The sequence below is a fragment of the Odontomachus brunneus genome, unplaced genomic scaffold (assembly GCF_010583005.1).
Source record: "Odontomachus brunneus isolate Ranch 3 - 2012 unplaced genomic scaffold, Obru_v1 Obru_scaffold_005, whole genome shotgun sequence".
In the NCBI taxonomy this organism is placed as follows: domain Eukaryota; kingdom Metazoa; phylum Arthropoda; class Insecta; order Hymenoptera; family Formicidae; genus Odontomachus; species Odontomachus brunneus.
The window spans coordinates 2,803,103-2,817,880 of record NW_022639455.1 but is presented as its reverse complement, the minus strand read 5'-3'; the positions used below and the strand labels follow the sequence as shown (position 1 = coordinate 2,817,880).

At 38.3% G+C, this 14,778-nt stretch overlaps 2 protein-coding genes and 1 long non-coding RNA gene across 6 annotated transcripts in view; 1 reads left to right on the top strand and 2 right to left on the bottom strand.

The window, feature by feature from the left end:
• Positions 1-4,091, bottom strand: part of LOC116850635 (NPC intracellular cholesterol transporter 1) — a 24,763-nt gene extending 20,672 nt beyond the window's left edge. For 3 of the 4 annotated variants that reach the window (XM_032829146.1, XM_032829161.1, XM_032829154.1), the window contains exon 1: positions 2,799-2,918. In XM_032829146.1, coding sequence (XP_032685037.1) covers positions 2,799-2,918 — 120 coding nt within the window. Of the gene's footprint in view, positions 1-2,798 lie in introns of all 4 variants that reach the window. The other variant, XM_032829171.1, reaches the window with a different exon arrangement.
• Positions 4,092-4,690: 599 nt separating this feature from the next.
• On the bottom strand, positions 4,691-9,522 carry LOC116850674. Its single transcript, XR_004379404.1, has 4 exons — positions 9,409-9,522; positions 8,155-8,343; positions 7,272-7,417; positions 4,691-7,072 (listed from the first exon to the last, which is right to left on the bottom strand). It is a non-coding gene; the product is annotated as an uncharacterized LOC116850674 (long non-coding RNA).
• A 436-nt stretch (positions 9,523-9,958) lies between these two features.
• LOC116849542 (5'-AMP-activated protein kinase catalytic subunit alpha-2) lies at positions 9,959-13,749 on the top strand. Its single transcript, XM_032826791.1, has 10 exons — positions 9,959-10,220; positions 10,672-10,787; positions 10,874-11,015; positions 11,809-12,047; positions 12,122-12,328; positions 12,399-12,504; positions 12,595-12,929; positions 13,020-13,186; positions 13,272-13,434; positions 13,517-13,749. Exons 2-10 carry the CDS (start codon positions 10,685-10,687, stop codon positions 13,606-13,608), a joined length of 1,554 nt encoding a protein of 517 aa, XP_032682682.1. The 5' UTR covers positions 9,959-10,220; positions 10,672-10,684; the 3' UTR covers positions 13,609-13,749.
• The last annotated feature ends 1,029 nt before the right edge of the window (positions 13,750-14,778 follow it).

The window sequence follows — 14,778 nt, the reverse complement described above, 5'->3', positions numbered from 1 at the left end:
AGAGAGAGAGAGAGAGAGAGAGAGAGAGAGAGAGAGAGAGAGAGTATTTAGTACCTACCAGATAAAATGTTTACTATTTTTTTCTCAACATAGCGAAATCAGCGCAATTATTAAAATCGATTTTGTGCACAGCTTACCTAGTATCGAGTATGGATATTGAAGGATACCTCATACAGTTGCACACACTTAATGTTTATTACCGAACAGTGTCATCGCACACAGAGCGACTTAAATAATATCGTTTGATGCGTGACGAGTTTCACCAGTCGCGCTCGAGGCCCATACAAAGAAGAATATTGCATAAGGCGTCGCCTAATTGAGTTCTTCATGACCCTCGTATTAAGGTCTGATATAAGATTTATTTGACGCAATGAGCTGAATTAACGATTTAATTTATCTACTTTGAAGCGCCGAGTTGAACGAACAACTCCCACGGGAGGCTTGATGGAAGTTAAAAATAAGTTATTGGTTAAAAATAAGTAAATTATACATCAATGACGTATAATTGGGGGAGAACAAGTTGCTTTATCTTGTGATATCGGGACAAATTTTTCCGTCTTACAGTCCTGATAGAGTAAGTGAACCTATTTTGGAACAGCACCTATTTCGAAATACTTTAATTTTTTTCCTTTTTTTAATTTTATTAGCCGTCAAATAATATCAAATTTCCATGTTAGTAACAAAGAACATGTTCTTTGTTACTAACATGGAAATTTGATATTATTTGACGGCTAATACAGGAAAAAAATTAAAGTGTTTCGAAATAAGTGCTATTCCGAAATAGATTCGCTTATTCTATCTGTCGTGTTGACATTTGTCGACTAATCGCATTGATATTTATTATCAGTAAATTTTTAGTGTTCACGTGGTACTCATTTAGTTTAACGTGTTAGGTACGCCTTTTTTCACTGACATTTTCACATATCTTTATGATGAAACAGGTGTTTCGTCGAAAATATAAGATTCGCGAACTCGCGGGAAAGATAAAGAAGACCTGATTGTGCTGAAGTGCAAAAAACAACGCACTTGTTCGTGTTACAAGAGGAAAACGACACTCCGTATCAGCTCTTTGTGTGAGTCATGCGTTTAGAAGGAATATAAGTCATGCAATGGGCGTTACACTTTCGAATGCGTCTGGCACGAACTTCCCCCAAACAAGAAAAAAAAATGTGTTTTTGACCATTCCCGCGATCGTTTTATACGGGCGAACAAAAAGTACGACATTTATTAGCTTTAGTCAAAATGCGAACGCAAAATTTATGTCATGAGCTCCGATTAAAATTTTTCTCGTTTTTTGCATCCTTAATTCTGTACCTGGACGATAGGAATAACTCTAGATTTTTATCACTTCATTACTAACACACACGGTTGTTTACCGATATTTATGAACAATAATGAATAAAGAATTCTCGAAGGACTCTCATTAGTGGAACTTTTCTGTATTATCAGCTTATTTTAGACGCAATGCATGTATCAGATTTCGCTCATTTCAGGTAGAAATTTCACGGAACGACGGTGATGATCACCGGCAGTGATTCTCATGTAGCCATATTTTCACGTGTCTCAAACGAAGTAAATATAAATATGAAAATATACGAAAAAAAACATTCCTCCAGAATAGTGCAAAATGTTCGGTCGTAATTAACAGAATTTCACGCTTATTGTGTTTGAGATAAGAGAGCTTGTAAAGAAAAACCGTTTGCACTTTCTACTTTCCTCTCTTCCTCCTTTGTATTCCTTAGCTCGTGAATATACCCTCGTCTCTTTCTCTCTCTCTCTCTCTCTTTCGCAGAAGGCCACAAATTTTAGGAAAGTATAGCCGAGAAGAACGAGGGGCTGTTGAATGCAGAATCCTTTTTTAGTCTAAGACTGCGACAGGGGAGAGGGACATTCTTTGTTCAGCAGTGAGTAGCCAATCTGCCCGTAGCACATTGCTAACATCGTTTAGCGCTGAATCAATCGTAGCTAATCCAATTCTTCTCCCGTATTCATCGTCAGGTTACATGCGACAATTCCGAGTTCGGGGCGCGAAGGGTCGGGACGGGACGGACGAAGGATTCGCGATCAGCGCGAGTTAACCGCGTTGCAGAAGCTGACGACAATCGGCCCAAGGTGCACCGGAATATTTTCCTCATCTCGAGCTGAAACCATTTATATCGATGGAACTCAGACACGAGGACGTCGGCGTGTTGCGAGACGAGAAAAATCGCGTTCGAGCCCGTAATACGATTCCCGTTGACCTCGACCCGACCGCCGGCAAAACATTGTCAAGCGTTGTCCCCGAAACGACAGTAAATTCGCCCTCGAATGAAGTGTCGGGCTTGCCAAGTTACGATTGAAGAAAAAAAGAGAGAGAAAGTATATAATTAAATTTTATAAATCCGTCGCGAGCACAAGACGGAGGACAACGATAGGCCTTCGTGGCGATCGTTCGAGATGACGTCACGCGACGTGAAACGAACGCGCGAGCACCGCCATCCTTTTGCTTCTTACCAAGGGTGTGGGCACAATATAGACAGACGTGAATCGTGTAAGCCTTGAGGGAGAAAGGGAAAGAAAGAAAGAAAGAAAGAAAGAGAGAGAGAGAGAGAGAGAGAGAGAGAGAGAAAGAAAGAAAGAGAGAGAGAGAGAGAAAGACGAAGAAAAGAGGGTTGCGCACGAATACACGTACACACGTACGCGCACACACACTCACACACAATACGAGCGTCGTAGAAAGGACGCGTACATGATAGCTTACCGCCGCTGTCGTCAGCGCCGTTCGCAATATACATCGGAGCAAGATATGCGTTACTCACCGGGCTTGTAAGACTGGACAAGGTCAACAACAGCCAGAGAACACCGTGCGTCACGATCGCGCCTGTCAAAGTCCTCCGACGACGACACTCCGTCGCTATGGCACTAGTCCTATTATGCATCGCGAGCGACGTTACGTTGCCCTACGACGTTACCTGCGCGTCACGCCCGGAAACTTCTAGATTTTCCTCGTCCGACGCGCACTTAACCTCGTTTACGATCTGGTGATACGTTCAGATGTGTATCACAGAACGATCATCACCATCGCGTCGTATGCGAGCAGCAAGTGGAATTTCGAGCACTCGAGAAACGACAACACCACTCTCTTTGCGCTTTCGCGTCTCACGACCTACGATCGACCGCGACAACGTCTGACTACCGCTCGCCGTTGCTCGCTGATACGTCACCGACTGATCCCCCACCATCGCGCCACTCGGTCGCGCTCGGTAATCATCGCCATCGCTCGGCCGCGCTCGGTGCTGAGCAGCGCGACGCGGTAACTCGTAGTCTATTTGAATCGCAAATTGAACGCGTAGCATATAACGACCGCGTCTATATATCTATTTATTGCTCGCCCGCTCTCTTTCTTTTCTTATCATTTCTCTCAGTTTTTGTCCTTTTCTTTTTTTTTCTTTTATCATGAGATATTGTGTAAATAATCTTCGACTTAATTAGCCTACATGATCACGAAAGAATCTACGCCGTCAAGCATGATATTTCCACGAGTTGTCTCTTTCTTTATTTCTTTCTCTGTTGTGCTTCCAAGCGAAGTTTAGTAGAATCGATTAGTGTGAGCAGTATCTGAACTTGTGTGTTGACTTAATGTGATACTATGTTAGGATTGATAAGAGAGAAACGCGAAGTATCCGGAGAAACGGAATGATATAATTCGTAACCGGTCGCGGAGTTAGAGTTTCTAGAATTTTCTATATAAACGCGCGAGTTTACATTTGCATCCCCAATAGCGTTATGACGCTTCGAAACTCGATCTACGCCGCTTTTAAAATAAACCACAGAAATATATATACGACGAAAAATAGTAGATCTACGTAGTTTTGATTTAGGAGAAATACGATTTGCTTCTGATTGGAGAAACCGGATGTTGATTTTACAAGTCAACTCGCGCGGAAGGTTTATCTCTTTTTTTTTCCATTCTTATCTGTCGATTCCGGCTTTTAATGACAAGTGATTGTGAAATTAGTCATCATTATCTTTTTTGAGTCGAAATATATCGAAATAGCGGTCTTATCATTAAATTCAAATAAAGTAAATATAGTAAAAAAAAATTGAACCTTTTTCCAATAATTAAAATATTAATAATATATTGATAATTGATATTTTTCTGAATTTTGTTCTTTGTTTCCTGGAATTAAAAAATATATTTTTTATGTCAATTTGTAGTGTTAAGTAAAGATCATTTAATTGAATCTGTATTACTCAGGAAACAAGGTGACGTCTAAAGACGTCACCTTGCTACCTGGGTATTTAGTAATTAAGACATTATCCCTTTTTCAGTTCAATTACTGGCACAACCAACATTATTTTATATTTCATTAAAATTGTAATTGATTACTTATTAATTATATTATTTCCTATTACTTTTCGATTAGACAAATCAAATCTTTATATAAGCGTTAATTTTGTTAGTAATTCCATTAAATATTTATTAATAAAAATATAAAACACTGAATGTGCTCTCTTATCAGTTCATTTATTAAGACATTTACTTTACCTTCACATGAAGACACGGAAACACAAAAGGAAACGAATGTGGATTCAGGAGACTCAGTCTTCAATATCGCGGAAAAGAATTTCTTCTTGGATTCGTTTCATTCTTAGAAGAAATTATGTTCCGAATGCCAACAGTCATTAGATTTGTTCTATACGCCTGGAGCATAAAGAAATATCGCAGAATTGAGTCACAGGATAGGAATATATGACACGCCAGAAACGGTCAATACGTATATATTTTGTTTTTGTGCTCCTCGATCGAGAAACCGAAAGCAAGATATACTAATGCAACGTTGTAAATATTGTTCCACCGAAGCGTTGCTTTGTATCGGCGACCAACATTATGTAGATGAAGCCAACAATCACATATACATGATTCACCGGGGAGTAAACAACGCGCGGATCTATCTGTGACGAAGAAGATTGAGATATAGCTTGAGATATGGCTGAAAGTTCGAATTAAAGGCGCGTCAATGACTAATTCGTCAACGACTGCTAAATGTAGCCCTTTCTACGTACATTTGTCGAGCGACAATTACAAACGTTGCGATAAGCAATCTTGAGAAAAATGAGGAAGACAACAACGCGGATATCATAGAACCATTTTGAGATTGTTCTGGCTGAATGATACGCTCTAATCTATTGTTTCTCTTTGCTCACGACCCACGCGTGACCGCGTATCATGTCGAGATAATAACCCATACAGAACAAATATCTAAAACATATCTCATGGACATCCTATAGATATCACAATATCTATAGAATACCCATGAGATGTATTTCGGGTATCTGTTCTATATAGAAATACAATTTGAAGTTGACACGAACGTCTGCGCATTTATAACTAAAACCTTGATATAATTCCACAAGTCGACCGATAAAATGGGTGAACTGTTACGTGAGCGGCTGAGCGTGCCGAAGTCGAAACGCCACGAGCGTGATTATAAAGTGTAACGTAGAAATGCTAACGTTCAAGTGTCGAGTTCTCGGGGTCACACGTTTCGACCTATCGACTGTGGGAGAAACGGCGCGCTTATAAATTGTATCTCTGCCAGATGATAAATAATTCAAATAACCGTGTAAATATAGCAGGAATCTCAATGGGCCTGCACGTCTTGGCGCCGGCTTAACGCCGAATTTAAAGTCTCACGGTAATATCACTTCCCGCAACACGTGTACCTCACGACTAAAAATAGTAAAAGAATTTTATCTACTATATGATATACAATTTGCCCGTGAGAAAAATAAAAAGAATTTAGACTTATTATTTCGATTTATTGTTATATAAGAATTTAGACTTATTATTTCGATTTACATAACGGTGTCTCTAGATTTAGAATTTCTCGACAGTCTCGATACTCGAAGAATTCGAAAGTCGAATTGTCTCTTTTTTTGTATATCCCTTTTTTGTATGTCCCTTTTTTTGTCATCCTTTCTAAACGTTTCCCAGTGAACATCAACTTACCTACACAAAATATACACCAACTTACAGCACAAAATATTCTATGAAGATTCTTATGAAATATAAATGTTCTTAATCCCAGAACATTCGAATCTAATATTCTGTGAATATACTTATAATGTCACAAGCAAATATTCTTATAATAGAAAAGAATGTATTTAGAATATCTGTAAAGTTTGTTTACTGCGCATGTTTATTTATGTAAAGTTCTCGTAACGTAATATGCATTTATTATAGATTAGTATTACGAATATACTATAAACATATAACAATATTTTTATTCATAAAAAATATTCATAGAACATTTATAGAATATAATATTTGGGCTATCTGAATAATAACAATATTACATCACTTTTCACTCAACAATGTAACTGTTACATACAACTGTTACATAAATACTGTGTTATATTACATTTATTTTGCTGGGAGTGAGAAATTATAACATTAATATAATTTTACTGTTAATTGATGTTCACTGAGAAACTGGAAGCGCTTTACTATAAATATATGCGATCCTATGTGTTTGCTACTAATTATCCGAAAGAAAGTAATTAGCAGAGTTAAAAATGAATAGAATTGAAGTGTAACATTAAGTTACGTTGCACGCGTCGTATATATTGAATTGTTTTTCTTTCTTCTTTCTTCTTCTATGAACGTACAGAGTAAAATGTCAGCAAAACGTTGAAAAAATATTAAAAAAACGTTACAAAAACATTAGTTTATGAATGTGCGTCGCAAATGAGATATGCTAATATCAATAGCAAACTGGCGGTAATAGCATCGGCTATTAATTCAAATGAACATTTATAGCCAACGTGCTCGTTAGGCCGTCATTCACTGAAGACATGTGTGAGCCTTGTGTAACGTGCTACTTACACGTGTTCCTCGCAAACACCGGAAATATCATCAGTCTGTACCGTGTATTTGCGTCAAATTGATTGTCCAATCCGCTCGTTTGTGAAACGATCGCTTTTAAACTGCGAATAGGACCGGATTTTCCCTTTGATCTGTAGCCGACTGTCGCGTTGAAGCGATTCCCTCGACGTAATTATCCTCTCTATTGATTGTCTGCTTCGGCCTCTGAAAGCGTTATTTGCAATTACAAGGACGTTCTCATAAATTTAAATTACTTCGGATCACTACTGTTATTCGCGTATATTGTATTAATGCTAAAGAAAAGATTTGACATAAGAACAAAGCTACTTTTTATTTTTCTAATTCTGCTACGCGCTCTTCTGTGAGAGAGAATGCGCCTGAACGAAATGGAATATGTGCTTACCTATCCATCTGATCTCGCTCCAGGTACTTTCTACATTCCTCACAGTTTTTATATTTTTCTCGGGAGGGGGGACGAGGCAAAGTAAGCCACGTCTGCGTCGCTCTGATCACGAAAAGCAGAAGAGAACGTAGCGGAGACGAACGGACCTAAATATTAAACGCGTTAATCAACTGTCAACTGGTTGTAAATTGTGTCTAAATAAAGATGTATTAACGAAAATACACAGGAAGCGTCCGAAGTATTGGCAAGTATACTAAGAGAAATTATCCGATAATCATCAAACGAATATTTTTTATTAAAATCCGACCGAATATCGACTCAGAAACATCTCATGAGAAATATTGATTCTTAATTTGTCGATTGATTTATCTGATAATATTCCAGATAGCACAGAGAATTTAAAAAAAATTCAAAAAGAATTCGTGTATATCACTAATTCTGAGTTTATTTTCAGATGCAAAATTCTTCAGAGTTTAGTTCAGTGAAAAGAAATTTTTTTGCATCTAAAAATGAGCTCAGACTTGGTGACATACGACTGAATTTTTTTCGAATTCTCTGTGGGACGCCATTATAAACGGAAGTATTTGATTAAATTTATCTCGCAATCGGATATGAAAATTGATTGAGATTCGATCGGAAATAATCAATTGATGATTTTTTATCAGACAATTTTCTCAGTCGAACAAAGGACATACACAGTCGAAAAAAGGATTTGCACCGAGAGAAGAAGCACGATGCGTCGTGAAAACTTTATCCTCGAAATGAAAGATAAAAGAACAGAGAATAATATCGACGTCGAGATTTGAATATCAGGCGCCGGACGAGCGTTTCGCTTGAAATCGTCGAAACGGAAATTTATTCGATCGCGAGAATCTTGTTTCACCTTCCCTCATGATGATTCAAAGACGACACGCAGGGCTGATACTTGCAACGTTGTGTTGTGAATGACTTGCAGATCACAGATCGCCGATGCGCGGATCCGACAGGAACGATACGTCACGTATACTACGTGAAGTGTAATCTCGTAGAAACTCCTTAGAGGCAAGCATTAATTCGCTCAATAGACGGCTGCCTGCAACACGTAAGAGTCGTGCGCGACGTCTTCCTGTTTTTCTACGTCTCATCTGGGAACGGAAGGGATTGTGGAGTTTTTTTTGTCATTCCTTAACCGACAGCGTTGCCGACGATTGCGACGCGCCGCCAATTACTATGCAATGCAATTAACAACAAGTGATTCCGTAAGAGAGTCACTTCTCTTTCAAATGCTCGCCATCTTACAACTGAAATTCTGGGATCTTATTACGGTTCTGAATGAGAAGTGAAAATGCAAAAAGTAAGCGAATTTATTAAATGTTGACCAATGAAATAGAATAAATATTCTAGTAAATTCACTTACTTTTCGCATTTTCACTTCTCACACAGAATCGTAGTAAGCTCCCTGCTCTATGGTTTCAAAACGGAAATAAGACAGATTGTACTCAATTAGAACAGGTTGCCTACTGGTTAACGTTCTTGAAGTTAACTTTTGGAAAATATCTATAAGATAAACAAGTCAATGTCAATAATTCGTCTCCATTAATATGATATCGATTAAATAACAATTTAACAGTTGATTAAAAGCTAGTTCATTTACGCATCTTATCAAGTTATCATTTAATATATATTTAATCCACGTATCAACTTGATACTTTTATATCTACATGATATCTTTTTAGATATTAAAAGTTATCTTTCGGGCGGACATCAAATAACCTTTTCAGTAAACAGAAACTTAACTTTTTTACTGAAAATAAAGTTATCCTGACCTAATTTTATATAATAAAATGGAATACTTTAATAATGTTGTTCTACTTGGGTAATCTCGAGCCTTCAATTAACGCCGAAGCACGAATCTTGTCTGCGTCAATTGCCAATGTCACGCTTGTGAAGACGCCTTATTCTGACGTCTCATTGAGCATACAGGAAATGAAAAAGAGAATTACGCCTCTGAGGCGTAATTTCGCTCTTAAAAAAGTTGGGAATTGCGCGTATTCGGATTGATTATTTTTAGTACGCATCTCGCGCACACGCGTCACGTGATTGAAATACCATGATACCATGTAAATATTGAAAATTGATAATAGATATGTGTACATACGCCAGTGCCGAAAATCTATAAATAGACAACGTAGTCCTCCGATCAGAAACGCGCACCCACTTGTAGAACATGTTTACACAGGTTACAAAATATACATTTCGAGGTGGAAAATCGCTTTTCTTGCACGCGCTGCCATCTGTCGTCGCGTGCGCACGACTCTTGATGGAAACTCGCGCGGTAATGCAGGTTTCCGTTGGTAAGTATCTTATGATAACAGAGAAAAAGTTTGCATTTAATTGATATTTCCTTTATCAGAATTCTGGTTGGAATTATGTCGATTTCAATTTGAAGACAGAAACGATAATTGTCGCGATACATGCATTCCTTTCAGCTGCGCTGCGCGACATTTCTTGTTCTCAAAATGAGATGGACGTATACGTTTGAAATTTTGCTGAGAAGAGAGTAGGAGAGAATTCAGGTGCAGCAAGTGCGGCCAAGAGGAACTCTGTATTCCGATTATGACAATCCTATGATATATCGTAATCGATGATACCGACGCCGATTATTTTTCAACGATTATCTCCATGTAGTTCACATTTACGACGTAAAAATAGCGCCTCGTGTCTGCGGCACACGAGCAATGACATACGGTCGATCGAATGAAATCGACGGTACAACAGCTGCGTGAGTAAGAGGCTCACCTAGAAATATGTAAATAGTGTCAGGTGATCTCGGAACGATTCGTGCCATTTTGGCTGCGCATTATCACGATCGGAATTTTTTATGTTTATCTTCGTTTCTCCCTTCGTTTGCCGTCCGATCGCGACGTGCCGTTTGTGAGCGAGCATATTTTAGTGACTCGGACTGTACGGGTGAGTAACTTGATTGTTACGGTCTCTCACATGACAAGTGATTTGTGTGTACGTGACAATCATAAATTATTTGGATCGTTAGTTTCTCTTCACTTGTTACAATTTCGTAAAAATCGGAAGCGCTACAGTGAAAAATAATGACAATCGACGCACACGCACAGTTTTCGTAGTTCCCCTTTATTTTTGTACGTCGAGTAAATGCAGCTTGCGTTGTTCAAGATGAGAGAATCGTGTGCACAAGATAATCTTGCCGTCTAACAGAAAATTTTGCAAAATTTGATATGACAAACTGACGCATTATTTGACGAGAGCGACATTTTCGAACTCGGGACAATACTGTTGTGTACTCGAAATGCTTGATATTGGTTTTTTCGACAGAAACGATTCAGTATTATTCTGAGACAATAACATGTTGACAATTACGTATTTGAAAATTACGTTAATTATACAGGAATAAATTCAAGATGTCTGAGAAACTTCCAAGTAATCAACCGCAGCCTATTGTCAAGATAGGCCATTATACTTTAGGCCAGACATTAGGAGTGGGCACATTTGGCAAAGTAAAAAGTATGTACAAACATTACCCACACAATGGAAAAAAGAAAAAAAGACTACCACGTGTTTCTCTCTCATGTGATTGCATTTGTTTGCAGTTGGGGAACATGTACTGACAAAACACAAAGTTGCTGTGAAGATCTTGAATCGCCAAAAAATCAAAAGTCTAGATGTTGTAGGCAAGATCCGTAGAGAGATACAAAACCTTAAGCTTTTCAGGCATCCGCATATCATCAAGTTGTAAGTATTATGAAGCTTTAGGATCTTGTCCAAATTGTGATTTAAGCCCAATTCTCTCTCTCTCTCTCTCTCTCTCTCTCTCTCTCTCTCTCTCTCTCTCTCTCTCTCAACTCTGTTTTATATATTTATATATTCTTAATAAAAATATCTATGAAAGTAGCTTCAAAACTTTTAGAAGTACTCTTATCGATAAAAGAGGTTTCAGAATAAAGCCTTGGTATATTATCTCTATAACAAGATTTTTATGCATATACATAATTTATGCTAGTTTCTAAAAATATACCTCATATAATCAAGCATATATATATACCTTTATATTCTCTTTACAGGGTGCTTACTGTAATATCTACTATATTTTTACCAATTACAATGATATCGGAGAGGAAAAAGCTCCAGATGAAATTAATCTGTTTTTAAATGGCAATAAAATGCAATAATAGAAATTTTGGAAACATATTTTGGCCCTTTTTAAAATACTGTAGATAAAATAAGATATGGTACTATGTAAAAAAATGGGAATAATCTTGATATTTTTACAAAAAAAGGTGTTTTAGAAATTGTTATTATTGTATCTTATTGCCGTTTAAAGAGATTAATTGCATCTAGAACTTTTTCATGCCTGATCTTGTAAATAGTAAAAAATGATGAACACTGTATGTTCTCTGGTATCTTTACATTATTAGATCTTTTATATTAGATCTATTTGTTTTACAGTTGTATGTACTCAACATTTGTTTCACTCACATCTCACATTTGTATATACTCAATGTTTGTTTTATATTTGTACACACAGATACCAGGTCATAAGTACTCCCACGGATATATTCATGATAATGGAATATGTTTCTGGCGGGGAATTATTTGATTATATCGTTAAACACGGAAAGCTCAAGGAGTACGAGGCGCGACGATTTTTTCAGCAGATCATATCAGGCGTTGATTATTGTCATCGGCACATGATAGTTCATCGAGATTTAAAGCCGGAGAATCTTCTATTGGATCACAATCTACACGTGAAGATCGCGGATTTTGGTACTTTGATACAATTGTCGTACCGAACACGTGCTACGAATAGATCATGAGAATCTTCTTCTACGAAAATGTAGGTCTGTCAAATATGATGATGGACGGTGAGTTTTTGCGCACCTCGTGCGGCTCTCCGAATTACGCCGCGCCCGAAGTAATATCCGGCAAGCTGTACGCCGGTCCCGAGGTAGACATTTGGTCATGTGGTGTTATTCTGTATGCGCTACTCTGCGGTACCTTGCCATTTGATGACGAACATGTTCCTACCCTCTTCCGTAAGATTAAATGTGAGTCTCAACATGGAATCAAACACGAGGAAATCGAGAGGGTTCTGTCTAACGTTTTTGACTGTTTCAGCTGGCATCTTTCCTATCCCAGAATATCTGAACAAGAGTGTCATCAGTCTCTTGTGTCATATGTTGCAAGTCGACCCCATGAGGAGAGCGACTATCGAGGATATTAAGTAAATAATGCGATACACATTAATATACTCGACTGAGACATTTTCTGTCGTCGTGTTGCACATATCCAACGCATACTCGATCAATTTCAGAAAACACGAGTGGTTCCAGAAAGATTTACCGTCATACTTGTTCCCGTCGCCAGTCGAACAAGATTCGTCCGTTATCGATATAGACGCCGTGAACGAGGTATGCGAGAAGTTCAATGTCAAAGAGCCGGAAGTACATTCCGCGCTATTGGGCGGCGATCCGCACGATCAGTTGGCGATCGCGTATCACTTGATCATAGACAATAAGAGAATCGCCGACGAGGCTGCCAAGGCGGAGCTGAAGGACTTCTACGTGGCGTCCAGTCCTCCACCGGTGGCATTCAGCCCGAACGACTCCAACAGCAGTCCATTGCGACCTCACCCTGAAAGAATCGCACGTATGTGAGAAAACATTATTTCAACCCGTCGAGCTTATTACGATTGAAAGTTATGTCGTCTTGATGTCGATCTTACCGTTAATGTCGCAGCATATCGTGAACGTCAAGGTTCGCAGAGCAGCACGACGCAAGCACAGACGCAGGGCAATCGCGGCACACCTGTGAAAAGGGCGAAGTGGCATTTAGGAATCAGATCGCAGTCGAAGCCGAATGACATTATGAACGAAGTCTATCGCGCTATGAAGGCACTCAACTTTGTAAGATCCGTCGTGCGCCAGAATGTTTCTGTGCATTATCGCGACGCAACGATTATTCAACGTTCCACACTTTTATTATTTTCAGGAATGGAAAATTATAAACGCGTACAGCGTCCGAGTGCGCCACAAAAACAAATTGACCGATAGGTACAGCAAAATGTCCCTGCAACTGTATCAAGTCGACTACAAGAGCTACCTGTTGGATTTCAAGTCGTTATCGAGTGAGGAGACGGAGGACATTGGACGCGGTAAGTCGAGCTCAACGTACGGCCGAGTCGTCGATGATCATGGACGTAATTCGTGTGTAAAAAGCACATGTACCTCTTGCAGATCCGACGTTACCGCCTCCGCAAGCGACGGGTCACCACACGATGGAATTCTTCGAGATGTGTGCAGCATTAATCACGCAATTAGCACGATAGCGCGCCTACCCTCTTATCGTTGAGAAACTTGGTACAACCTGTTCTTTTAAAGTTGTATAGTACGAAATAAACGCAGAGCATTGTAAAACACATCGTGAGCCTTACCTCTCTAAGCTCTAATAAAAGCTATATATTTTTCGAGCTGGATTTATTTTTTAACGGAGTTTTCCGACAAGCTGCGCGAGAGAGACGCGAGAGACAAATACCCCTGACGATGTGTTGTATGAAGATCCACACACGAGGAGCGGTATATCTACATACATAATAATCGTTTATTATTGAATGCTATATAATTGAATATTACATTACCACGTTCTATTATAAATTACAACACAAATACATATTTATCTAAAAGATTATCATTTCTACTCGTTTTACTTACGAAATCGATTCTTCGTTATCGTGAGAAATCAAGAGTGTGCGTATGCTTATATAGAAAAATATACATTATTATATCTTGCTGTATTTAAATTTATCGCTTGTATGTGTTGTGTGTGTACGTACAAAACGAAGTCGCTTTGTCGGCCAATCCACATCGCGAAAATGAGCGAAGCAATTTATGATGTAGCCATGGATTTTTATGATATCACGATCGCTGCTGTGATGATTGATTAAATTCACAGTGGAGAATTTCTCTGGATCAATATGTGTATAACAGTAATATATATTATATACTTAGCTACTATGCAGAGAAATTTATATATATACACATATATATGTATGTATATATATATGTAAATTGCTTAAATTAATATTTAGACATTTGCTGATATCACTATACATGTAGTGTCTTACGATGAAATTTATTCAAGCACCATGTCATTGGAATATCGGTAATTAAAGATAAAATATACATAATGGCACATTTTTCCAGACCTCGTCTCATTTTATATAACTACACGGCTCGATTCTCGTAATGCTGCCGAAAAACTGCCTGTTATCGGTTGATCTAGCTTATCACATCCTCGCGATCAAAAAACGAGCGTGAAAAAAACAAAAAATACACACAAAAATTGGACCATTTTGTATTTTATCCTTGGTTTTCATGTAGTTACCAAGCGGAAGAGAATCTTACCTAGACGCAAAATTTCATTGATATAGAATATCACCAGTTTCGCCTATCGTAATACTGCGTGTAGTTTTTTTTTTTTTTTTTTTTTTTTTTTTTTT

Excerpts from the sequence above, each read along its gene's own strand:
- LOC116849542 (XM_032826791.1), top strand. The coding sequence starts at position 10,685 with ATGTCTGAGAAACTTCCAAGTAATCAACCGCAGCCTATTGTCAAGATA. Across the intron at positions 11,016-11,808 it reads CATCCGCATATCATCAAGTT|ATACCAGGTCATAAGTACTC; the intron begins GTAAGTATTATG and ends TTGTACACACAG. Across the intron at positions 12,505-12,594 it reads GCGACTATCGAGGATATTAA|AAAACACGAGTGGTTCCAGA; the intron begins GTAAATAATGCG and ends GATCAATTTCAG.